We start from the raw sequence: 25,077 nt of genomic DNA on the forward strand, positions 1-25,077 counted from the left end.
TGATTTTTCTCAGTGGCTCTGTCCCCCTGCTGTGTTAGTCACGCCCTCCCTCTCACCCCCTAGTCTAATCTCTGCCAAGCCGCCAGAGGAATTCTTTCAAGTTTCCCGGTTTCAAAGTGGCCACTGCAGATTTGTTACTTAATTAAAGTGTGTTGAAACAACAATCGCAGCCAATACCATTCATAAGCATGACACCCAACTCTACCAGCCACCGGGGTAAGCAGACCCACACTTGCAGAGAGTCGCTTTGAAGTGCTTGTCTGGAACGTGCTGTTTCGACACCGTTTGGTGCCTTATGAAGGATGAAGTCAGCAGTGTACACATCCCGCCTTCTGTCCCCGAACATAAATAGCCTTTGCAAATCTAACCAGCCAGTGCCAAGACCGAGAGGTTCCCAGTAGGAAGATGGCTGGAGTGGCTGAGAATGCCCTATGTCTGCTTGTTGCCCTCGTCCTCCTTTCCAGCGGCTTAACAGGTACTTACATGATAACAGCTTCCAGCTTGACTTTGCCGGAAAAGTTTAGGGTTAAAAGGAAAGATAGATCAGTCAAAAAAAGAAAGACACAGAAATGAACTGGCAATGGATGGTGTGGCAGGATGTAGGTCAGTTGAACCTGACACATGTTACCTGGCAACTAACAGTACCGATTGGTGCTTAGGGTTACAGTCAACAACAACCTACATTTATATAGCATCTTATAATGGAATAAAATATCCCAAAGCACTTCACAGGAGTATTATAAAGTAGAATTTGACGCCGAGACGCAGAAGGAAACATTGGGTCAGGTGACCAAAAGCGTGGTCAGAGAAAGAGGTTTTATGGGGTGGCGTAAAGAAGGACAGTGTAGTTGAAAGGTGGAGAGTGGGCGTGAATTCCAGAGCTTAGGGACTAGACAGCTGAAGGTGCAGCCATCGATGGTTCAGTGTTTAAAGTCAGGGATACTCAAGAGTCAGGATTAGATGAGCACAGAGATCTTGGAGGGTCGTGAGGAGGTCGCAGAGAGACGAAAGGACAAGACGATGAAGGAATTTTCAGATGGGGACGAGAAATTTAAAGTCAAGCCGCACGCCAGTGTAGGTCGGCGGGAAAAGGGGTAAAAGGGTGAACTGGACTAGGCGTGAGTCAGATGAGTTGGATGGGTTCAGGTTTACAGTGGGTACAATGTGGGGGACCAGCCAGGAGTGTATTGGAATAATCAAACCTAGAGCTAGCAAAGGCATGAATGAACGTTTCAGCAGGAAATGAGCTGAGGAAGGAATGAAATTGGAGGATGCTGTTGAGGTGGAAATAGATGATCTTAATGGACGCATGAATATGCAGTAATTAGTTAATCACGGAGTCAAACCTAATATCAAGATCACAAATGGTCTGGTTTAGCCTCAGAAAGTTGGCAGGGTGAGGGAGGGGCTTGGTAGCTAGCGAGCAGAGTTTTAAGCAGGGTCAAAAAACAGTGGCTTCAGTGTTCTCAGTATTTAATCAAAATAATTTTCTGTTCATCCAGTACTGGGTGTTGGATAAGGCAGACTAAGGATTTAGCAACAGTGGAGTCATCAGGAGAGGTGGGTGGTGAGTTCCAGCTGGGTGTCCCTAGTGTATTTGTGAAAGCCAACATTGTACTTTCGCTGGTGAGAAATGTAATTGAGGAACAGAACAGGCCTCAGATGAAGTTTAGGGCCTTATTAGAATATAAAAGACGTTTCTTCATTTAAACATCTTACAAGTTCAAAAGCTTAACATTTCTTCAGTTGTTTTCATATTTGTAACGCTAATAATTTTATGATTAATATGCCTCCTGTCCAGGTGCTGGAATTCTGACTGGTCCCAGGAACATTGTGCTCAAAGGGAAGCAGTGCTGCTGGAGACAGCCTCATTATATCTTCATCGGGAAAGGTTAGAGACCATCATAGGGACCTTCCAGTCAATCTCATTCCACTTCCTCTTTACAATTCTTTCTACATACTGGCTCTGCTCAATCGCTCCATCCCATGTTTCCAGATTGCCTCTGTCTATCGCTTTCTAAAGCTAAATCTATTTGCAAATTGAGCATGGCTATTAAACAATATTTACTTTCACCGATGATAAACATACAATATAAATCTGGAGTCAGGTCCCAAACTGATCTGAGAATGAGACTGACTGGAGGGGAACATCATGGACTGTAAAACCATAAGCCATAGGAGCAGTGGGCCATTTGGCTCCACCATTCAATGCGATTGTGACTGATTTGATTTGATAATCTTCAACTCCACTTTTTTGCCTTATCCCATAACAGATTTCTGTCATAAATGGATGACCCTTACTCTGAGATTATGCCCTCTGGTCCTAGATTCTCCCACAAGCAGAAACAACCTTGTAAATTCGGCAAAATCTCAAACCTGAATTCTCACCATTCTTCCTGACACCCTAGAAATCTTCGTTAACCTACTTTAAACTCAAATTAACTGTCAGAAAGTTAGGAAACTTTCCCTTAAACATTTAGATATTTAATTGTTAAGGTGACAGCCCTTCTCCAGCCTGTATCCAGGCAATGGAAAGCTCCCTTCTAGGCAGAGACAGCAATGAACTGGAGATGTTGGAAACCAGATTGTCTGAAACCAGAAGATCAAATGCAGAATAAATGGAATATTAAGTAGTGTGCCAGAAATGATTTGCTTTCCTTTTAACTTGACAGGCACTTAATGTTAATGTTTGAACAGGCAGAACATAAAGAGGTTTCTCATGAAGCAAAATCTGACAGGAATTTTTTTTTAAATCGAGGATTGCGATCATCAGATTTTCAGATACAACTCAAAGTATAAAAGAGTCAGCAGGTCATTCAGATTCTTTGGGGAGAACAGGGATTTCAACATTTGAAGGATGGTCTGGATCTGGGCAGGAAGGGTGCAGTCAAGGATTCCAAACGGTCACTACATGTCTCAGACCCATTGCTGCAGTATAAATCTTTTAAAAAAAATGTAACTTTAAAGTACTCAATTCTTTGTTCCCAATTAAGGGGCACTTTAGCGTGGCCAATCCATGTACCCTGCACATCTTTGGGTTGTGGGGGTAAGACACACGCAGACATGGGGAGAATGTGCAAACTCCACACGGACAGTGACCTGGGGCCAGGATCGAACCGGGGTCCTCGGTGCCTTGAAGCAGTAGTGCTAACCACTGCGCCACAGTGCTGCCCTGCTGCAGTATAAATCGTACATTGATTTTTCTACCCATAATTTATTTTTCTATCTCAGTCTCTCTCCCACTTTCCTCAAATCCTCTCCCTTGGAATTTCTCATTAGGTGGGAATGCGGCACGGTAGCACTGTTGCTTCACAGCACCAGGGTCCCAGGTTCGATTCCCGGCTTGGGTCACTGTCTGTGTGGAGTCTGCACATTCTCCCCATGTCTGCGTGGGTTTCCTCCGGGTGCTCCGGTTTCCTCCCACAAGTCCCGAAAGACGTGCTGTTAGCTGGATTGGGCATTCTGAATTCTCCCTGTGTCCCCGAACAGGCGCTGGTCAGACCATATGAACCATAGGAACTATAGGAGTGGGGCGATTAGGGGATTTTCACAGTAACTTCATTGCAGTGTTAATGTAAGCTGACTTGTGACAATAAAGATTATTATTATGCACTCATTCTGTGCGGGTCTTTTCACTCCTCCATTCATTTCTTATTTTTTGGATTAATTCCACACTCTATCTCTCTCCCTGTCTTCAACTGTCTTTCAGCACATCCCCTTTCCTTAATTTGCAGCTTTGCACTGTTTCTCACACACCTTCCTTCACATGCTTCCATTTGAGGTGCAGTTTTACTCCTGGTGGCCACTGACAGATACCAACGATAACATGGGTCGGAAGAGGGCTGGTCACATGACAGGTGCAAGCTCAGGTAATTCAAAATGTTTCAAAAGTATAAATCCAACCACCAACTAATCGTAAATAAATGACCCCGTGTGGGAGAGTCTAGGACCAGAAGGCATGATCTCAGATGGTGAAATTTGAATTCAATAAAAATCTGGAATTAAAAGTCTAATGATCACCATGAAACCATTGCCGATTGTCGTAAAAGCCCATCTGGTTCACTAATGTCCTTCAGGGAAGGAAATCTGCCATCCTTACACGGTCAGGCCTACATGTGACTCCAGAGCCACACAGTGATGTGGTTGTCTCTTAACTGCCCCCCCTCTGAAATGGCCTAGAAAGGCCACTCAATTCAAGGGCAATTAGGGATGGGCAATGAATGCTGGCCCAGCCAACGATAAACACATCCCAAGAACAAACTGAAAAAATGTTTTGGAAAATTGCAATGTCAGGGTATAGTCCAGTACCGGTGAATGTTCTGATTTTCTATATTTGGGGATTGTTTTGGTGGGGAGGCACCCCATGTTTACCCTGGGCCAGTTTTTCCTTTGAGGTAGCAGGTTAAAGCCAGTCATTGTCCTAGATTAAATTCTCCTGGGTTGAAGGCCTCTGTTGGTCTCAGTTGCCACCTGGTTTCCGGTGGCAAGGAAGCATGCAGCCCGTTACCGCAGAGTGTCCATGCCCGCGAGCCCAGTTACCAAGCATGTCAGGCGTGGGCTGGAGCCGGGACTAGGGCAGCAGCTGGTGAGGCAAACTCATCAATGTTTTTGTGGGCCAGCAACGCAATCCAGGGCCGCCAGATCTGGGCGCTGTTAATAATCGTAGGATCAAAATACCAGACACAGAGGTGTTCAGTGCCAGACAGAGGATAGAGCTGCTGAAAACTAGACTGTTCATTGTAAAATTGAACAAATGGCCACCCTAGCTCTATCTGGCACCTTTATGTGGTGCTGTCTCCTGTTCCTATGGTCTGACTGTTATCATAGAATCTCCACAGTGCAGAAGGAGGCCATTCAGCCCATCGGGTCCACACTGACTCTTCAAAAGAGCCCACTCCCCTTCCCTATCCCCTACCTAGGCCCACTCCCCTTCCCTATCCCCGTAATCTTACCTATATATCTTTGGACACTAAGGGCAATTTAGCATGGCCAATCCACCTAACTTGCACTTCTTTGGACTGTGGGAAGAAACTGGAGCACCCGGAGGAAATCCACGCAGACACTGGGAGAAGATGCACAGACAGTTATCCAACGTCAGAATCAAATCAGGGTCCCTGGTGCTGTGAGGCAGTAGTGCTAACCACTGTGCCACCGTGCCATCCCTGTATGTTATGAATAGTCAGTTATTGGCCCCTCTACATCAGCTGGAGATAGCCAGGAGGGTGGAAGGTAGTGCTGTGAAATGGCAGGGTATGGAGGGCATGGGGGGGGGGGGGGGGGGGGGGGGGGGAGAGAGAGAGAGAGAGAGAGAGAGAGAGAGAGGAGAGAGAGAGAGAGAGAGAGAGAGAGAGAGAAGAAAGGTGATTTGTAGGTGGATGAAGAGCAACAGCTCTGACAGTCCCTAAGTGATCAGTTAACCATCATGAAGTGGGTCAAGATCATCGACTGTTTAGGAGCAAGAGACCAAGGAACTGACTTTCTTTATTGAGTGCAAGGCATCTTTTTAAAAGGTGAAGAAATGGCACTGAATCTGCCTGAGGTAATTGGGTAATCAGAGTTAAACCTTTCGGATGAGGTCGCATCAATAGTCACAGCTGCAAGTGCAGGTCAGCTCAAGTGTACGAGGTCCCCCCCGGTGGGGGCAGACATTTTAGATTATTATGTAAATTATGAAAGGCTCATTTTGACTTTGTCCAACAGTGTAAAAGCAAATTGGCCAATCGATTCACATCTCTGCCGATTTTTATTTCAGAGTGAGGCATGAGGGCTCAGAATGGTGACACGTCTAAATGAATAGTGTGGAGAAATCTGAGGTCATTTTGCTTGCGAGAATCGAAAAACAGAATATTATTTCAAAGGCATGAAGCTTGTAAGTGGTGTTGATGACAGGGACTTGGTAAGGAACACAGAAAGTATGCATGCTGGTATAGTAAATAACTGGGAAAGCAAGTGGTACGTTGTCCTTAATTGCAAGGACAATAAATACAAGAATAGCTTCCTGCAAATGCATAAGGCCACATCTGGAATACAGTGTGCAGTTTTGGTCTCCATATTAATGGGAGCATATACATAGGGAGCCAGTTTAGCTCAGTTGGCTGGACAGATGGTTTGTAATGCAGAACGAGGCCAGCAGCGTGGGTTCAATTCCCGTACCAGCCGAGAATATTCATGAAGGCCCTGCCTTCTCAATCTAGCCACTCACCATCAGTCAGCTCTCCCCCTCAGAAGGAAAAACACCCCATCTTGGACTATGGCGACTTTACTTACTTTACATTTGCATTGGAGACGGTACAGCTAAGCTTCGGTAGATTGGTCCTGGGATGAGGGAGTTGCCCTATTTGTGAGGCTGAGTAAATTGGATCTATCATGTCTGGAGTTGAGAGGAATGAGTGGTAATCTCACTGATACAAACATTCTGAGGGGTTTGACGGGGTAAATACAGTGAGGTTGTTTCCTCTCACTGGGGTATCGAAAACATGGGGCACAGTCTCAGGAGAAGCAGGCAATCCTTCAGAACTGAGATGAAAATTAATTTCTTCAATCGAAGGTTTATGAACCTTTGGAATTCTCTACGCAGGTAGGTTGTGCATGCTCCCTCGTTGAATATGTCTCAGGCTGAGCTATGTGGTGATATGCCTGTAAACAATATTGTAGATAGTTGGTGGTGCGACCTCCAACCAGCAGGTGGCGGTACAGATCCACCATGCGGTGTTGAGACAGTGGTCATGTGACAAGGCACTCAGATATAAGTCAGGGCAGATCCGGTGATCCAGAGAAGTTTGTAAGATGTTCATGAGGACTGTTGTGCATAAGGGTAGTTCCAGGGGAGTATAAAGAAACTCCATGATAATTTGCTCTGTATCTGATTGTTACCTTACCACGTGTTTACTAATAAAGATCCTGGTTTGGACAAGTCACAAGCAGTTCTGTGGATTCCTTGCTAGACAACGAGCACTGAACACAACAAGCTATCGGGGTATCGAGGAGTATGATGAGTGGGCAGGAAAATGGAGTTAAAAGCCAAGGTCAGCACGATCAAAACGAATGGTGGAGCAGAGTTGACGAACCATATCATAGAATTTACAGTGCAGAAGGAGGCCATTCGGCGCATCGAGTCTGCACCGGCTCTTTTGAAAGAGTACCCTACCCAAGCCCACACCTCCACCCTATCCCCATAACCCAGTAACCCCACCCAACACTAAGGGCAATTTTGGACACTAAGGGCAATTTAGCATGGCCAATCCATCTAACCTGCACATCTTTGGACTGTGGGAGGAAACCGGAGCACCCGGAGGAAACCCACGCACACACGGGGAGAACGTGCAGACTCCGCACAGACAGTGACCCAAGCCGGAAACCGAACCTGGGACCCTGGAGCTGTGAAGCAATTGTGCTAACCACTATGCTACCGTGCTGCCCTATCATCTCTGGAGTTTAGAGGAATGAGTGGTAATCTCACTGAAACATACAAAATTTCTGAGGGGTTTGACGGCGTAGATACAGTGAGGTTGTTTCCCCTCACTGGGGTATCGCAAACATGGGGCACAGTCTCAGGAGAAGCTTATGATCTACTCATGCTCCTCTTTCCTTTGTTCTCTATATTGGGCCCATGCAGTCCCTCTTGTCTGATTTACTGTCTCTCTCAGGCAGAACTTCATCTACCTCACCCAGTTTGTCACTATGTTTCCTCGATGACAGCTCAGTTTGCAAAATTCTTTTGGTCGTGTTGCTTGTAGTGCTTTCAACGAGCTTGAGTTGAGAAGATGTTTTCGTAAAATGATGCAATTTCCATTTTAAATATAGTATCAATGTCGGCCATGCTGCTCCTTTGTGACCGGTACCATTTTGTCCTCGCAGATGTCTCCAGCAGCCCTGTCAGTATGGACATTGGGAAATGTCATTCTCAATGTGGCAACCCCCAGAGATCGGTAAACTACAACTCTGAACTCCTGGGATTCCCTAAACATCTCTCTGTGCTGGAACAACTCCAAACTAAAAAGGTGATTCAAAAGAACACTGTTCATTTTAACTCACAGAAATAATTAAAATTCAAACTTTTTTTATCGGTATTCTGTAGAGGGACAGCGGCAGTGAATTCCCTCAGTGGTGGGTGCAAACCCAATTCTTCTGTCAAAGGTCATCGTCCTGAAACATTACCTCTGTTTCTCTCTCAATAGATGGTGCCTGTCCTGCTATTTTCAAGCACTTTCTGTTTTTATTTCAGATCTACAGCATCTGAGCATCCTGCTATTCTGCAAAAGTCTTTTCTAAAGTATAAACGGGGGTTTCAGTATGAACAGGATTTCTGCAGCAATAGAAAGATGATTCCTATGGAAATGGGGTGTTAGTGTTAAATGCAATGGACCTGATCACCTGATTATTATTACGAATTGGTGATATGTTATTTAGACCATTGTATAACATTGTATAAGATTAATTTAGAACCCTGTCTCACATTGCTTCGTCTCCTTCCTGCAGAAGTGGCTGTTGGAGCACACATTGGAACTTTCTGGGACACCAATGGATTCATCGTGTCCACGTGATTCTCTGTGTGAGCCAGTGCGCATGAGGGTCGAGCGATTTCAGCTGTTCGACGGAGTCCGAGAGCTGGAGGTGATTGAGGAGTGTCAGTGCAATGTGAGACCAACAGCGTGTGTTCGATCACTTCTGCTGAAAACATACTCACCTGACAGTCCACTGGAGGTCACTGTAGATGTGGGCAAGTGTTCCAACCCAACAGCTCCAGGTACTTCAATCCAGTGGTTAGCTATTAGTAAAAGAACAAAGGACTTACATTTATATCCCCCCTTTTTTTGGCCTCAGGATGTCCCAAAGCCAATAAACTACTTCTTGAAGTGTAGTAACCATTATATTTTAGGAAAAATGACAGCCAATTTTGTGGAGAGGGGTGATTGGTGGGTGGAGTGGGGGGATTGGTGGGTGGAGAGGGGCAATTGGTATAATGGGGTGATAGGTAGGGAGGGGTAATGGGTGGGGAGATGTGGTGGTTCAAGAGGGGTGATGGGTGGAGAGGAATGGTGGGTGGGAAGAGGTGATTTGGGGGGGGGGTCTGATGGATCGGGAGGGATGATGGGTGGGGAGGAGTAATGAGTGGAAAGAGTGCAGCACGGTGGTGCAGTGGTTAGCACTGCTGCCTCAGGACGCTGAGGTCCCAGGTTCGATCCCGGCTCTGGGTCACTGTCCATGTGAAGTTTGCACATTCTCCCCGTGTTTGCGTGGGTTTCACCCTCACAACCCAAGATGTGCAGGGTAGATGGATTGGCCACGCTAAATTGCCCCTTAATTGGAAAAAATTAATTGGATACTCTAATATTTTTTTTTAATGAGTGGAAAGGTGGAGAGCAATGATGGGTGGAGAGGAATGGTTGGTGGAGAAGCATGGTAGGTGGAGATGGGTGACGGGCAGAGCGTGACGGGCAGAGTGGGTTGGTGGGTGGGGAGGGTTGATGGGTGGAGACATGTGGTGGGTGGAGAGGGGTGATGGGTGGATGGAGAGGAGCGATGGGCTGAGAGGGTTGATGGGTGGGTTACGTTTGATGGGTGGAGATGGGTGGTGGGTAGAGAGGGGTGATGGGTGGAGAGAGCTGATGGGTGGAGAGGGCTGATGGGTGGAGAGAGGGGATGGGTGGAGAGCAGCGATGTGTGAGGCGGGCTGATGTGAAAGATGTCGGCGTATGTTGGCAGCTGAAGTGTTCTCTTGACCCACCTGGGTGACCTCACTCAAATCTTTTTAACATACAATATTCTCTGAGGGAAGGGAACACTAGCAACTGATGGGAATTTAATTGAATTGGATGGTTGTGATTTAATGACGATTGGTTGTTCAGGAATCTACATTCAGTATAAGTCTGTGCAGGCAGTTAATGGGAATGTCACTGAGAATAAAGAGAGTATAAGCAGCAGCATTTTGGTATAACATTCTGTATTTTTATTTTCTCTTTTGTAGACTGTTGCCTCATTATTTGAGTCTTTGGGTCAAAACAAAGAAACAAAAATCATGTAGAATTTACAAAGAAAGGACATTTGTTATTCACCCCATGATCCCCTGTAACCACCTCTATCAGCATATCCTACTTCTGCCTCTTTTACTTATCCATCTTCCTCTCAAATGTATCTATGATAATTTGCCCCAACATTCTAACCATTTTCCATTTCCACATTTGCTGAGTAAAGACGTTTATCCTGAACTCCATCCAGGATTTATTAGGCATTAATGGGGAGGGACTTTCTGGCTGCCGCGTGGCGTATATTCTGCGATGGAGGCGGCTCGCCGCTGGCTGCCAGCAGGATCTTCTGGTCTCGCTGATGTCTATAACGATTTCCGTGGCTCGCCCGTCCAACCGCCAGGTAACCCGCTGCTGGGAGCCGCCTTCAATGGGTAACCGTAAGATCCTGCCAAGGGGAAGAGCCCAAAAACCTTGCCCATTTCCTTATACCTATGACCCATAATTTGGGAATCCACCACAAGTGGAAACATTTTCTCGATGGCTATCCTTTGAAACTATATTAATTCAGGGTTTCATTGGTTCTCTGGAACTGGAACCGGAAAGGGTTTTAATGAGAGTTTCACTGCCAATCACCGTATGTGAGGCCAGGATGTAATAAGCAGCTGTTAAACCAGCAGAGACCCAAGTAAAGCTGCCCGGATAAAAGCAAATTATTGCGGATGCTGGAATGTGAATGAAAAACAGATAATACTGGCCAATCTCAGAATGTCTCCCCCCCCCCCCCCCCCCCCCCCCCCCCTCCCCCAACAAGGTCAGAAAGCTTCAGCCCAACTTTACTGTATAATTTAAATGAGTGTTCTCTATGTGTAGCCTCAGAGGGCTAGATTCTGTGCGCAGTAGCGTAAAACAGATGATGAATCACAGTCCATTCTATCATTTTCGTTGACTCTGGCTGTGTATGTAATATAACATCAGGAACACCCCATTTGGTTTCCATCAAACCTGGGACTGCAGCCCGATTGAAATCAGGAGATACAGGAGGAGAAATATGAAGGCAAAAGATAGCTGGGATGTTAAGGAAGGTGAGGGGTAAAGAGCAACCGGAAAATTGGTTGGTGATGGTTTCTGGACCATTGACTTCTAGGAAGATATAAAAATTATGGTAAACATTATTCTTGGCCTAATTAAAAAGATTTCAGTGGTGGTTCACTTCTTGCAGTGAAGATTGGGTCAACAAAAGAAAAGTTTCAGACCATTTACTTCTCCTCCAATTATGCAGCATCATTGCACAGAACTGACCCAAAAGTGCAGAGTCATGGCTTATATTAAAAACCAGCGCTTACCACTGCTATGAGCTAGATATCTCCCTCTTGAGGTGATGGCTGCAGATGTACTTTTCCCTGAGTAAATCCAGAAGAAGGTTGGGAATTTCCTTGACGTATATTGCCCTTATTTTGTTTACTCCCTGCAGGTGGTCTGGGATGTGTACCAACCAAATTTGAATCAGTTGTATTAGAGAGTCCAAACGGATTGGAGCTTATTCAAACTGTTGAATTGTGCGAGATCAGAGAGAGCTGCTACAGACTGCCCCATGTGGAGTATTACTGTGTGATCACCGTTAACTCCAGCGGTGAGAAGGAAGAGAGGCTCAAGGTACTGGAGGTGTTAATTACGCAGCAGCTGCAGTTTGCTCAGTGTTTGGCTGTTGTTCGTCCGCAGGTTCCTGAAGTGACTGTGCCTCTTTGTTGTGATAATCTTACAGGAAATCGATGTTGGCAGATGTTTGGGAGTATGTACTGCAGGAAGTGGCGATCTCGTAAGGTAAGCACAGCTGGTCCTAGTCTTCTCCCATCCCCATCTTTTCCAAAAGACACAGCTTGATGCTGAGTTTCACTAATAGTGACATGCCAGTGGATGCTGCATCTTCTATGACAGATCTGCAAGTTAAATGAGTTGGTAATGCTGCCTACAGAGGCTTGGAGTCCAAGCTCAAGAAACAGCTTCTCCCTCTGAAGGAAGAAAGTCCCCTTAGCCCCCTGAGGACCATAGGCTGCACTCCCCTTTTGAAAGAGAGCGGACTGGTGGTGATTTAACCTGAGGGTCACCACGCCTCGGGTGAGGGGTGAGAAGGCGGGGCCTTCTGAGGACAACCTCAACCAGTACGGGAATTGCACCCACACTGTTGGCATCGCTCCGCAAAACGAACCAACTGAGCTAACTGATCCCAGCTTCTCCCTGTACTTCTGCACAAGAAACATTTTTAAAATAGTAATCGTACATTGATAGGGGAAGGCTGTGTTGTGAGCAAGAGTAGGCTGATTTAAGGGCTCAAACTCACGAGATATCAAAAGCAGCACCTCAAATAACTACAACCAAAAAAGGCTAATGGCATGCTGTGCCTTGTGAAACGATGTGCACAGTACAAAAGTCATGATGTAATGGCAAATTCATTTTTAACCATAGTAAAATCACAGCTGGAGTTACTTTGTGCAGTTTTTGGCTCCATATTCTCAGAAGAATATTAAGATAATAAAGGATACAGTAAGGATTTGACAGGAAGCGGCCTGCTGTAAGGGAAATACAAATCTCAAGTTAGAGGTGAAACATTGTTGGTGTTTGAAGAGAGATTACAGGGTGATTTAAAAAAAGGTGTTTGAAACTATGAGAGGCCGGGGCAGAACTGATAAAAACAGACTCCATTGATTGAGGAGGCCAAAATGAGGGGATGTAATTAAATAGGAGAGATTTACGATGGAGTCCAGCAGCAACGATTTACACAGAGGCTATTGAACGCAATACTGGTGTCCATTATTGAAGCAGAGAGCATAATAATACCTACAAGGTTCCACCAACCTGTCACAATGACATTCGCGGAAATCCTGTTCAACAGCATAAGCAGCTGTCTATGCCGTTTCTCCGGGTTTCTGTCAAAGTTTCAGAGGGAGTTTGGGAGAAATCCCGAAGGAAGTTCTACCACCATGCCAGCACTTAAAACTAAGTTAGCTCTGTGGTTAAAGGAAAGAGAGATGAATGGATATGGAAATAAAGCAGGCAAACAAGATTAAATGAATTTGCTTTGATGCTAATGGAACAGTAAAATGAAATTACTCTCATAAAATGCAGCACAGGAACAGAAACATCAAAGGGGCAAAACAAAAAGTCAGAAATAATCAATTATTTTATGATGATATTGAGCATCATTTATTTTTTTGGGGATCTTTTGAAAGGATTTGTATGCTTTCTAGACCTTCCTGACTCGAACTTTATTCAATTCTTTAACACTTTATGCCAAACTGCCTTAAGAAACGATGACATTTTCACCAGAAGAATACTTAGTGCATTTCTCAGGTGTTCACTGGATCACAGTTTCAGGGGAAGTGTCAGTTCCTTTAAATTTCTTATGTTTTAAAATAGTTGTCAGAGAAATGTTAATTGATGAGCTACTGATGATATCGAATGTCATTTTGAAGCTCACACACCCATGGGTCTTTAATTTAAAAGTAAGACCTTTAAAATTTTCAATGTACAAGGTCTTACTTGCCAGTTTTTTTCCCCATGTGAAACCTTTAAGCTTTTAGTACACAAGATGCCTTCAGTTAATCACAGTATTAAATGATTTACCTCACCTGCATGGTATCCAGCACCACAGACCTGGGCTCTTAGGTTTTGCAATCAGAAAATGGTTTACAAATGAGAGCACACATGCTCCACAATACAAAATTCTTCAGCAGACCAACACAATAATAGAGGTAGGACAAACAAAAGTTACCTGCTTATTTGTAACTTCAGTGGTAGAGGTACCCAATTTCCATGTACTTTACTCAAGACATACCCAGTCCCCGTCTAACTTACTGAGAGGAACCCTGTCCCTGTCTAACTTACTGAGAGGAACCAGTCCCTGTCTAACTTACTCAGAGGGACCCTGTCCCTGTCTAACTTACTGAGAGGAACCCTGTCCCTGTCTAACTTACTGAGAGGGACCCTGTCCCTGTCTAACTTACTGAGAGGGACCCTGTCCATGTCTAACTTACTGAGAGGGACCCAATCCCTGTCTAACTTACTGAGAGGGACCCAGTCCCTGTCTAACTTACTGAGAGGGACCCAGTCTCTGTCTAACTTACTGAGAGGAACCAGTCCCTGTCTAACTTACTGAGAGGGACCCAGTCCCTGTCTAACTTACTGAGAGGGACCCAGTCCCTGTCTAACTTACTGAGAGGGACCCTGTCCCTGTCTAACTTACTGAGAGGAACCAGTCCCTGTCTAACTTACTGAGAGGAACCAGTCTCTGTCTAACTTACTGAGAGGGACCCTGTCCCTGTCTAACTTACTGAGAGGGACCCAGTCCCTGTCTAACTTACTGAGAGGAACCAGTCCCTGTCTAACTTACTGAGAGGGACCCTGTCCATGTCTAACTTACTGAGAGGGACCAGTCCCTGTCTAACTTACTGAGAGGGACCTTGCCCCTGTCTAACATACTGAGAGGGACCAGTCTCTGTCTAACTTACTGAGAGGGACCCAGTCACTGTCTAACTTACTGAGAGGAACCAGTCTCTGTCTAACTTACTGAGAGGGACCCTGTCCCTGTCTAACTTACTGAGAGGGACCCTGTCCCTGTCTAACTTACTGAGAGGAACCAGACTCTGTCTAACTTACTGAGAGGGACCCTGTCCATGTCTAACTTACTGAGAGGGACCCTGTCCCTGTCTAACTTACTGAGAGGAACCAGTCCCTGTCTAACTTACTGAGAGGGACCCTGTCCCTGTCTAACTTACTGAGAGGGACCTTGCCCCTGTCTAACTTACGGAGAGGGACCCTGTCCATGTCTAACTTACTGAGAGGAACCAGTCTCTATCTAACTTACTGAGATGGACCCTGTCCATGTCTAACTTACTGAGAGGGACCCAGTCTCTGTCTAACTTACAGAGAGGAACCAGTCCCTGTCTAATTTATTGAGAGGGACCCTGTCCCTGTCTAACTTACTGAGAGGGGCCCAGTCTCTGTCTAACTTAGTGAGAGGGACCCTGTCCCTGTCTAACTTACTGAGAGGGACCCAGTCCCTGTCTAACTTACTGAGAGGAACCAGTCCCTGTCTAACTTACTGAGAGGGACCCTGTCCATGTCTAACTTACTGAGAGGGACCAGTCCCTGTCTAACTTACTGAGAGGGACCTTGCCCCTGTCTAACATACTGAGAGGGACCAGTCTCTGTCTAACTTACTGAGAGGGACCCAGTCACTGTCTAACTTACTGAGAGGAACCAGTCTCTGTCTAACTTACTGAGAGGGACCCTGTCCCTGTCTAACTTACTGAGAGGGACCCTGTCCCTGTCTAACTTACTGAGAGGAACCAGACTCTGTCTAACTTACTGAGAGGGACCCTGTCCATGTCTAACTTACTGAGAGGGACCCTGTCCCTGTCTAACTTACTGAGAGGAACCAGTCCCTGTCTAACTTACTGAGAGGGACCCTGTCCCTGTCTAACTTACTGAGAGGGACCTTGCCCCTGTCTAACTTACGGAGAGGGACCCTGTCCATGTCTAACTTACTGAGAGGAACCAGTCTCTATCTAACTTACTGAGAGGGACCCTGTCCATGTCTAACTTACTGAGAGGGACCCAGTCTCTGTCTAACTTACAGAGAGGAACCAGTCCCTGTCTAATTTATTGAGAGGGACCCTGTCCCTGTCTAACTTACTGAGAGGGGCCCAGTCTCTGTCTAACTTAGTGAGAGGGACCCTGTCACTGTCTAACTTACTGAGAGGGACCCAGTCTCTGTTTAACTTACTGAGAGGGACCCTGTCCATGTCTAACTTACTGAGAGGAACCCTGTCCCTGTCTAACTTACTGAGAGGGACAAGTACCTGTCTAACTTACTGAGAGGAACCAGTCTCTATCTAACTTACTAAGAGGGACCCTGTCCATGTCTAACTTACTGAGAGGAACCAGTCTCTATCTAACTTACTGAGAGGAACCAGACTCTGTCTAACTTACTGAGAGGGACCCTGTCCATGTCTAACTTACTGAGAGGGACCCTGTCCCTGTCTAACTTACTGAGAGGAACCAGTCCCTGTCTAACTTACTGAGAGGGACCCTGTCCCTGTCTAACTTACTGAGAGGGACCCTGTCCATGTCTAACTTACTGAGAGGGACCCTGTCCCTGTCTAACTTACTGAGAGGAACCCTGTCCCTGTCTAATTTACTGAGAGGGACCCTGTCCCTGTCTAACTTACTGAGAGGAACCCTGTCCCTGTCTAACTTACAGAGAGGAACCAGTCTCTGTCTAACTTACTGAGAGGAACCCTGTCCCTGTCTAATTTACTGAGAGGGACCCTGTCCCTGTCTAACTTACTGAGAGGAACCCTGTCCCTGTCTAACTTACAGAGAGGAACCAGCCCCTGTCTAACTTACTGAGAGGGACCCTGTCCCTGTCTAACTTATTGAGAGGAACCCTGTCCCTGTCTAACTTACTGAGAGGGACCAGTCTCTGTCTAACTTACTGAGAGGGACCCTGTCCATGTTTAATTTACTGAGAGGGACCCAGTCTCTGTCTAACTTAGTGAGAGGGACCCAGTCTCTGTCTAACTTAGTGAGAGGGACCCTGTCCCTGTCTAACTTACAGAGAGGGACCAGTCTCTGTCTAACTTACTGAGAGGGACCCTGTCCATGTCTAACTTACTGAGAGGGACCCTGTTCATGTCGAACTTACTGAGAGGGACCCAGTCACTGTCTAACTTACTGAGAGGAACCAGTCTCTGTCTAACTTACTGAGAGGGACCCTGTCCATGTCTAACTTACTGAGAGGGACCCAGTCCCTGTCTAACTTACTGAGAGGAACCAGTCTCTGTCTAACTTACTGAGAGGAACCAGTCTCTGTCTAACTTACTGAGAGGGACCCAGTCCATGTCTAACTTACTGAGAGGAACCCTGTCCCTGTCTAACTTACTGAGAGGGACAAGTACCTGTCTAACTTACTGAGAGGAACCAGTCTCTATCTAACTTACTGAGAGGGACCCTGTCCATGTCTAACTTACTGAGAGGAACCAGTCTCTATCTAACTTACTGAGAGGGACCCTGTCCATGTCTAACTTACTGAGAGGGACCCTGTCCCTGTCTAACTTACTGAGAGGAACCCTGTCCCTGTCTAATTTACTGAGAGGGACCCTGTCCCTGTCTAACTTACTGAGAGGAACCCTGTCCCTGTCTAACTTACAGAGAGGAACCAGTCCCTGTCTAATTTACTGAGAGGGACCCTGTCCCTGTCTAACTTACTGAGAGGAACCCTGTCCCTGTCTAACTTACAGAGAGGAACCAGTCCCTGTCTAACTTACTGAGAGGGACCCTGTCCCTGTCTAACTTATTGAGAGGAACCCTGTCCCTGTCTAACTTACTGAGAGGGACCAGTCTCTGTCTAACTTACTGAGAGGGACCCTGTCCATGTTTAATTTACTGAGAGGGACCCAGTCTCTGTCTAACTTAGTGAGAGGGACCCAGTCTCTGTCTAACTTAGTGAGAGGGACCCTGTCCCTGTCTAACTTACAGAGAGGGACCAGTCTCTGTCTAACTTACTGAGAGGGACCCTGTCCATGTCTAACTTACTGAGAGGGACCCTGTTCATGTCGAACTTACTGAGAGGGACCCAGTCACTGTCTAACTTACTGAGAGGAACCAGTCTCTGTCTAACTTACTGAGAGGGACCCTGTCCATGTCTAACTTACTGAGAGGGACCCAGTCCCTGTCTAACTTACTGAGAGGAACCAGTCTCTGTCTAACTTACTGAGAGGAACCAGTCTCTGTCTAACTTACTGAGAGGGACCCAGTCTCTGTCTAACTTACAGAGAGGGACCTTGTCACTGTCTAATTTACTGAGAGGGACCCTGTCCCTGTCTAACTTACTGAGAGGGACCCAGTCTCTGTCTAACTTAGTGAGAGGGACCCTGTCACTGTCTAACTTACTGGGAGGGACCCAGTCTCTGTCTAACTTACTGAGAGGAACCAGTCCCTGTCTAACTTACTGAGAGGGACCCTGTCCCTGTCTAACTTACTGAGAGGGACCTTGCCCCTGTCTAACTTACGGAGAGGGACCCTGTCCATGTCTAACTTACTGAGAGGAACCAGTCTCTATCTAACTTACTGAGAGGGACCCTGTCCCTGTCTAACTTACTGAGAGGGACCCTGTCCCTGTCTAACTTACTGAGAGGGACCCAGTCTCTGTCTAACTTAGTGAGAGGGACCCTGTCACTGTCGAACTTACTGAGAGGGACCCAGTCACTGTCTAACTTACTGAGAGGAACCAGTCTCTGTCTAACTTACTGAGAGGGCCCCTGTCCACGTCTAACTTACTGAGAGGGACCCAGTCCCTGTCTAACTTACTGAGAGGGACCCAGTCCCTGTCTAACTTACTGAGAGGAACCAGTCTCTGTCTAACTTACTGAGAGGGACCCTGTCCCTGTCTAACTTACTGAGAGGGACCCAGTCCCCGTCTAACTTACTGAGAGGAACCAGTCTCTGTCTAACTTACTGAGAGGGACCCTGTCCCTGTCTAACTTACTGAGAGGGACCCTGTCCCTGTCTAACTTACTGAGAGGAACCAGTCTCTGTCTAACTTACTGAGAGGGACCCTGTCCATGTCTAACTTACTGAGAGGGACCCTGTCCCTGTCTAACTTACTGAGAGGAACCAGTCCCTGTCTAACTTACTGAGAGGGACCCAGTCTCTGTCTAACTTACTGAGAGGGACCTTGCCCCTGTCTAGCTTACGGAGAGGGACCCTGTCCATGTCTAACTTACTGAGAGGAACCAGTCTCTATCTAACTTACTGAGAGGGACCCTGTCCATGTCTAACTTACTGAGAGGGACCCAGTCTCTGTCTAACTTACAGAGAGGAACCAGTCCCTGTCTAATTTACTGAGAGGGACCCTGTCCCTGTCTAACTTACTGAGAGGGACCCAGTCTCTGTCTAACTTAGTGAGAGGGACCCTGTCACTGTCTAACTTACTGAGAGGGGCCCAGTCTCTGTTTAACTTACTGAGAGGGACCCTGTCCATGTCTAACTTACTGAGAGGAACCCTGTCCCTGTCTAACTTACTGAGAGGAACCCTGTCCCTGTCTAACTTACTGAGAGGGACCAGTCCCTGTCTAACTTACTGAGAGGAACCAGTCTCTATCTAACTTACTGAGAGGGACCCTGTCCATGTCTAACTTACTGAGAGGGACCCTGTCCCTGTCTAACTTACTGAGAGGAACCCTGTCCCTGTCTAATTTACTGAGAGGGACCCTGTCCCTGTCTAACTTACTGAGAGGAACCCTGTCCATGTCTAACTTACTGAGAGGGACCCTGTCCCTGTCTAACTTACAGAGAGGAACCAGTCCCTGTCTAATTTACTGAGAGGGACCCAGTCTCTGTCTAACTTAGTGAGAGGGACCCTGTCACTGTCTAACTTACTGAGAGGGACCCAGTCTCTGTCTAACTTAGTGAGAGGGACCCTGTCCCTGTCTAACTTACTGAGAGGGACCAGTCTCTGTCTAACTTACTGAGAGGGACCCAGTCTCTGTCTAACTTACTGAGAGGGACCCTTTTCATGTCGAACTTACTGAGAGGGACCCAGTCACTGTCTAACTTACTGAGAGGAACCAGTCTCTGTCTAACTTACTGAGAGGGACCCAGTCCCTGTCTAACTTACTGAGAGGAACCAGTCCCTGTCTAACTTACTGAGAGGGACCCAGTCTCTGTCTAACTTACTGAGAGGGACCTTGCCCCTGTCTAACTTACGGAGAGGGACCCTGTCCATGTCTAACTTACTGAGAGGAACCAGTCTCTATCTAACTTACTGAGAGGGACCCTGTCCCTGTCTAACTTACTGAGAGGGACCCTGTCCCTGTCTAACTTACTGAGAGGGACCCAGTCTCTGTCTAACTTAGTGAGAGGGACCCTGTCACTGTCGAACTTACTGAGAGGGACCCAGTCACTCTCTAACTTACTGAGAGGAACCAGTCTCTGTCTAACTTACTGAGAGGGCCCCTGTCCACGTCTAACTTACTGAGAGGGACCCAGTCCCTGTCTAACTTACTGAGAGGGACCCAGTCCCTGTCTAACTTACTGAGAGGAACCAGTCTCTGTCTAACTTACTGAGAGGGACCCTGTCCCTGTCTAACTTACTGAGAGGGACCCAGTCCCTGTCTAACTTACTGAGAGGAACCAGTCTCTGTCTAACTTACTGAGAGGGACCCTGTCCCTGTCTAACTTACTGAGAGGGACCCTGTCCCTGTCTAACTTACTGAGAGGAACCAGTCTCTGTCTAACTTACTGAGAGGGACCCTGTCCATGTCTAACTTACTGAGAGGGACCCTGTCCCTGTCTAACTTACTGAGAGGAACCAGTCCCTGTCTAACTTACTGAGAGGGACCCAGTCTCTGTCTAACTTACTGAGAGGGACCTTGCCCCTGTCTAACTTACGGAGAGGGACCCTGTCCATGTCTAACTTACTGAGAGGAACCAGTCTCTATCTAACTTACTGAGAGGGACCCTGTCCATGTCTAACTTACTGAGAGGGACCCAGTCTCTGTCTAACTTACAGAGAGGAACCAGTCCCTGTCTAATTTACTGAGAGGGACCCTGTCCCTGTCTAACTTACTGAGAGGGACCCAGTCTCTGTCTAACTTAGTGAGAGGGACCCTGTCACTGTCTAACTTACTGAGAGGGGCCCAGTCTCTGTTTAACTTACTGAGAGGGACCCTGTCCATGTCTAACTTACTGAGAGGAACCCTGCCCCTGTCTAACTTACTGAGAGGAACCCTGTCCCTGTCTAACTTACTGAGAGGGACCAGTCCCTGTCTAACTTACTGAGAGGAACCAGTCTCTATCTAACTTACTGAGAGGGACCCTGTCCATGTCTAACTTACTGAGAGGAACCAGTCTCTATCTAACTTACTGAGAGGGACCCTGTCCATGTCTAACTTACTGAGAGGGACCCTGTCCCTGTCTAACTTACTGAGAGGAACCCTGTCCCTGTCTAATTTACTGAGAGGGACCCTGTCCCTGTCTAACTTACTGAGAGGAACCCTGTCCATGTCTAACTTACTGAGAGGGACCCTGTCCCTGTCTAACTTACAGAGAGGAACCAGTCCCTGTCTAATTTACTGAGAGGGACCCAGTCTCTGTCTAACTTAGTGAGAGGGACCCTGTCACTGTCTAACTTACTGAGAGGGACCCAGTCTCTGTCTAACTTAGTGAGAGGGACCCTGTCCCTGTCTAACTTACTGAGAGGGACCAGTCTCTGTCTAACTTACTGAGAGGGACCCAGTCTCTGTCTAACTTACTGAGAGGGACCCTTTTCATGTCGAACTTACTGAGAGGGACCCAGTCACTGTCTAACTTACTGAGAGGAACCAGTCTCTGTCTAACTTACTGAGAGGGACCCAGTCCCTGTCTAACTTACTGAGAGGAACCAGTCTCTGTCTAACTTACTGAGAGGGACCAGTCCCTGTCTAACTTACTGAGAGGAACCAGTCTCTGTGTAACTTACTGAGAGGGACCCAGTCTCTGTCTAACTTACAGAGAGGAACCCTGTCCCTGTCTAATTTACTGAGAGGGACCCTGTCCCTGTCTAACTTACTGAGAGGGACCCAGTCTCTTTCTAACTTAGTGAGAGGGACCCTGTCACTGTCTAATTTACTGAGAGGGACCCTGTCACTGTCTAACTTACTGAGAGGGACCCAGTCTCTGTCTAACTTAGTGAGAGGGACCCTGTCACTGTCTAACTTACTGAGAGGGACCCAGTCTCTGTCTAACTTAGTGAGAGGGACCCTGTCCCTGTCTAACTTACTGAGAGGGACCCTGTTCATGTCTAACTTACTGAGAGGGACCCTGTTCATGTCGAACTTACTGAGAGGGACCCAGTCACTGTCTAACTTACTGAGAGGAACCCTGTCCATTTCTAACTTACTGAGAGGGACCCAGTCCCTGTCTAACTTACTGAGAGGAACCAGTCCCTGTCTAACTTACTGAGAGGAACCAGTCTCTGTCTAACTTACTGAGAGGGACCCTGTCCCTGTCTAACTTACTGAGAGGGACCCTGTCCCTGTCTAACTTACTGAGAGGGACCCTGTCCCTGTCTAACTTACTGAGAGGAACCAGTCCCTGTCTAACTTACTGAGAGGAACCAGTCTCTGTCTAACTTACTGAGAGGGACCCTGTCCCTGTCTAACTTACTGAGAGGGACCCTGTCCCTGTCTAACTTACTGAGAGGGACCCTGTCCCTGTCTAACTTACTGAGAGGAACCAGTCCCTGTCTAACTTACTGAGAGGGACCCTGTCCCTGTCTAACTTACTGAGAGGGACCCTGTCCCTGTCTAACTTACTGAGAGGGACCCTGTCCCTGTCTAACTTACTGAGAGGGACCCTGTCCCTGTCTAACTTACTGAGAGGGACCCTGTCCATGTCTAACTTACTGAGAGGGACCCTGTCCATGTCTAACTTACTGAGAGGGACCCTGTCCCTGTCTAACTTACTGAGAGGGAACCAGTCCCCGTCTAACTTACTGAGAGAAACCCAGTCCCTGTCTAACTTACTGTGAGAAACAAATCTCTGTCTAACTTACTGAGAGGAACTCAGTCTTTGAATGACTCAATGGAGGCATCTGGGCCGGGATTCTCCCCTACCCGGCGGGGCAGGGTGTCCCGGCGTGTCGGTGTGGCGTGAACTACTCCGGCGTCTGGCCGCCCCAAAGGTGCGGAATTCTCCGCAACTTTAGGGGCCAGGCCCTCACATTGAGGGGCTAGGCCCTGACCGGAGTGGTTCCCACTCCGCCGGCTGGCGTGAACAGCCTTTGGCCCCACACCAGCCAGGGCCGAAAGGACTTCGCCGGCTGGCGTAATTCCGCGCATGCACCGGAGTGTCAGCGGCTGCTGATGTCATACCGGCACATGCGCTGGGGAGGGGGTCTCTAACGCCTCCGCCATGGTGAAGAGAAAGAATGCCCCCACGGCACAGGCCCGCCCGCCGATCGGTGGGCCCCGATCGCGGGCCAGGCCACTGTGGGGGCACCCCTCGGGGTCAGATCGCCCCGCGCCGCCAATCCTGCCGGTCAGGTAGGTGGTTTAAACCACGCCGTTGGGAGAGGCCTATCAGCGGGGGGACTTCTGCCGATTGTAGGCCGGAGAATCGCCGCGGTCGGCCGCCGACCGGCGCAGGGCGATTCTCCCCCCCCCCATCCCCCGCCGAACCTCGGGGGGCGGAGAATTCGGGACACAGTGGGGGGGGGGGGGGGGGGGGGGGGGGGGGGGGGTTTGACACCGGCCCTGGGCCATCCCGGAGAATTCTGCCCCTGGTGTCTAAGTCACAAAAAACAATCCAGTTTTCCGTTTGACATTCTGATATAGCTAGTGTTTGCAATATTATGAGAGACATGACTTTTTAAATACATTTTTCCACTGATGGGGGTTTGTTCTGTATTTGTTCTTCTGTGTTTGAAACCAGTAGTTCTTATTGCCAGTGGATTTATTTGATGTTATGACAAGACACATGGCTACAGTTCAGCGCAATTTTACCTGTTTGTTTCCGAATATGAATTCCAGGATGCTGACTTTCCTGCGCACGCTCTGTGTTGTGATCTGTGTGGCTCAATTTTGATTGTTTTAATTTAGAGCTTCTGTTTAATTCCGGCAGTCAATTTGAAAGGAGGATGTTACTGAAAAAAATTAATGCTAAGCAGCTCTTTGTTTTTAAAAGCCAGTCGGATTTTTGACAAGATCAGGATACACTGAATTTTTGGCTACATTTCCATATTAAAGACATTGTCTGTCAGCTTGAATTCCATCCCAGTTTAAGCCAAACCACCTTCTCACTGATTGATATTTGATCCAGGTTTCTCAGGCAGGGTTTATTCTCCTGCTCTCAAAAGATGTTGATGGTTATTCCCCTTTTGCAGGGATATTCGGAGCAAGGACCAGTGCGTGGTTTGTGAAGACAGCTCATCAAATGGCTGCTTCCCTGGAGAATATGAAGCCCACACATTCCGGAGCAGACATGGGAAGTTCAGGACTGTCTATGCTATCAAATCCTGCAAATGCGTTGGGGCAAACTTATAGTCAACTAGAGAAAGAGATAATGGAGGGTTACACCAACAAATGCTGTGCCGGGATGGCACGGTGGCTCAGTGATTAGCACTGCTGCCTCACGGTGCCGAGGACCCAGGTTCGATCCCACCCCCGGGTCATTGTCCGTGTGGAGTTTGCACATTCTCCCTGTGTCTGTGTGGGTCTCCCCCCCATAACCCAAAGATATGCAGGGTAGGTGAATTGGCTATGCTAAATTGCACCTTATTTGGAAATAAAATGAATTGGGACTTTAAATTTTTTTTTTAAATCAACAAACGCTGTGGTGTGACCATTAATGCTGTCTTGTATAATATTTTACTTTTTGGTCTCTTCCTTTCCCAGACACTGGATCCAGTTAAACAGACACCTTTACCTCTCTCTTGTGGCCATTTTTGAATTATGTATACCAGTATCCAATCATAAGCTTCCTCGTGCCTATCCTTACCAGCAGGAGCTATTAGGCGTGGTTAAGGAGCAGTAACCCTGGCTAAGTCCTTAGCACCAAGGCATAACAATCCATTAATAAATACTGGCACCTCAGCACAGACCAGGGGATTGAACCTGGGAGCTAATCACAAAACACATGACTGAAACCGGGTTCTGACCCATTTGCTTTCCCCCAGTGATGATTCACTGCTCTTCCTCCAGGGCACAATTGGAATTTCAGACCCTTCAATATTTATGCCCTGAGACCCATGTGCAGCAATTGGGACTCAAGAGATTGTTAAACTGGGCTGGATCTATTGTATTGGATTGATCCCATTTTAGCAGGGAGATTATACAAATCAATCTGAGGAAAGCGATAACAAGCAGTCCAAGATTGTTCCCAATGGCTGCTATCTCTTGAATGAGCTCCAATAGCTCTGAATTCAATATGCTAATACATTTGTTTAGAACGGACACACTGTGCCAGATGTAAAATGAACTTTATTGTGTGAATAAATAATGCAACTTTACAGGTGAAAACTTTGTTATTTGTCCAGCTCTGACAAAAGGTCATCGACCCGAGATGTTAACTC

The 25,077-nt window shown here is 47.2% G+C and overlaps 1 protein-coding gene across 1 annotated transcript; it reads left to right on the plus strand.

Moving 5' to 3' along the window:
* The first annotated feature begins 405 nt into the window (after positions 1–405).
* im:7138239 (uncharacterized protein LOC497366 homolog) lies at positions 406–24,107 on the plus strand. The gene is made up of 7 exons (XM_038776566.1): positions 406–475; positions 1,802–1,891; positions 7,858–8,000; positions 8,479–8,746; positions 11,440–11,621; positions 11,731–11,789; positions 23,890–24,107. Exons 1-7 carry the CDS (start codon positions 406–408, stop codon positions 24,047–24,049), a joined length of 972 nt encoding a protein of 323 aa, XP_038632494.1. The 3' UTR covers positions 24,050–24,107.
* Positions 24,108–25,077: the final 970 nt, after the last annotated feature.

This window comes from Scyliorhinus canicula, chromosome 18, assembly GCF_902713615.1.
Source record: "Scyliorhinus canicula chromosome 18, sScyCan1.1, whole genome shotgun sequence".
In the NCBI taxonomy this organism is placed as follows: Eukaryota; Metazoa; Chordata; class Chondrichthyes; order Carcharhiniformes; family Scyliorhinidae; genus Scyliorhinus; species Scyliorhinus canicula.

Bases quoted from the DNA above. Each gene is read 5' to 3' on its own strand.
- im:7138239 (XM_038776566.1), top strand. From the start codon at position 406: ATGGCTGGAGTGGCTGAGAATGCCCTATGTCTGCTTGTTGCCCTCGTC. The intron at 476-1,801 runs GTACTTACATGA...CCTCCTGTCCAG, and splicing joins CCTTTCCAGCGGCTTAACAG to GTGCTGGAATTCTGACTGGT. The intron at 11,622-11,730 runs GTACTGGAGGTG...ATAATCTTACAG, and splicing joins AGAAGGAAGAGAGGCTCAAG to GAAATCGATGTTGGCAGATG.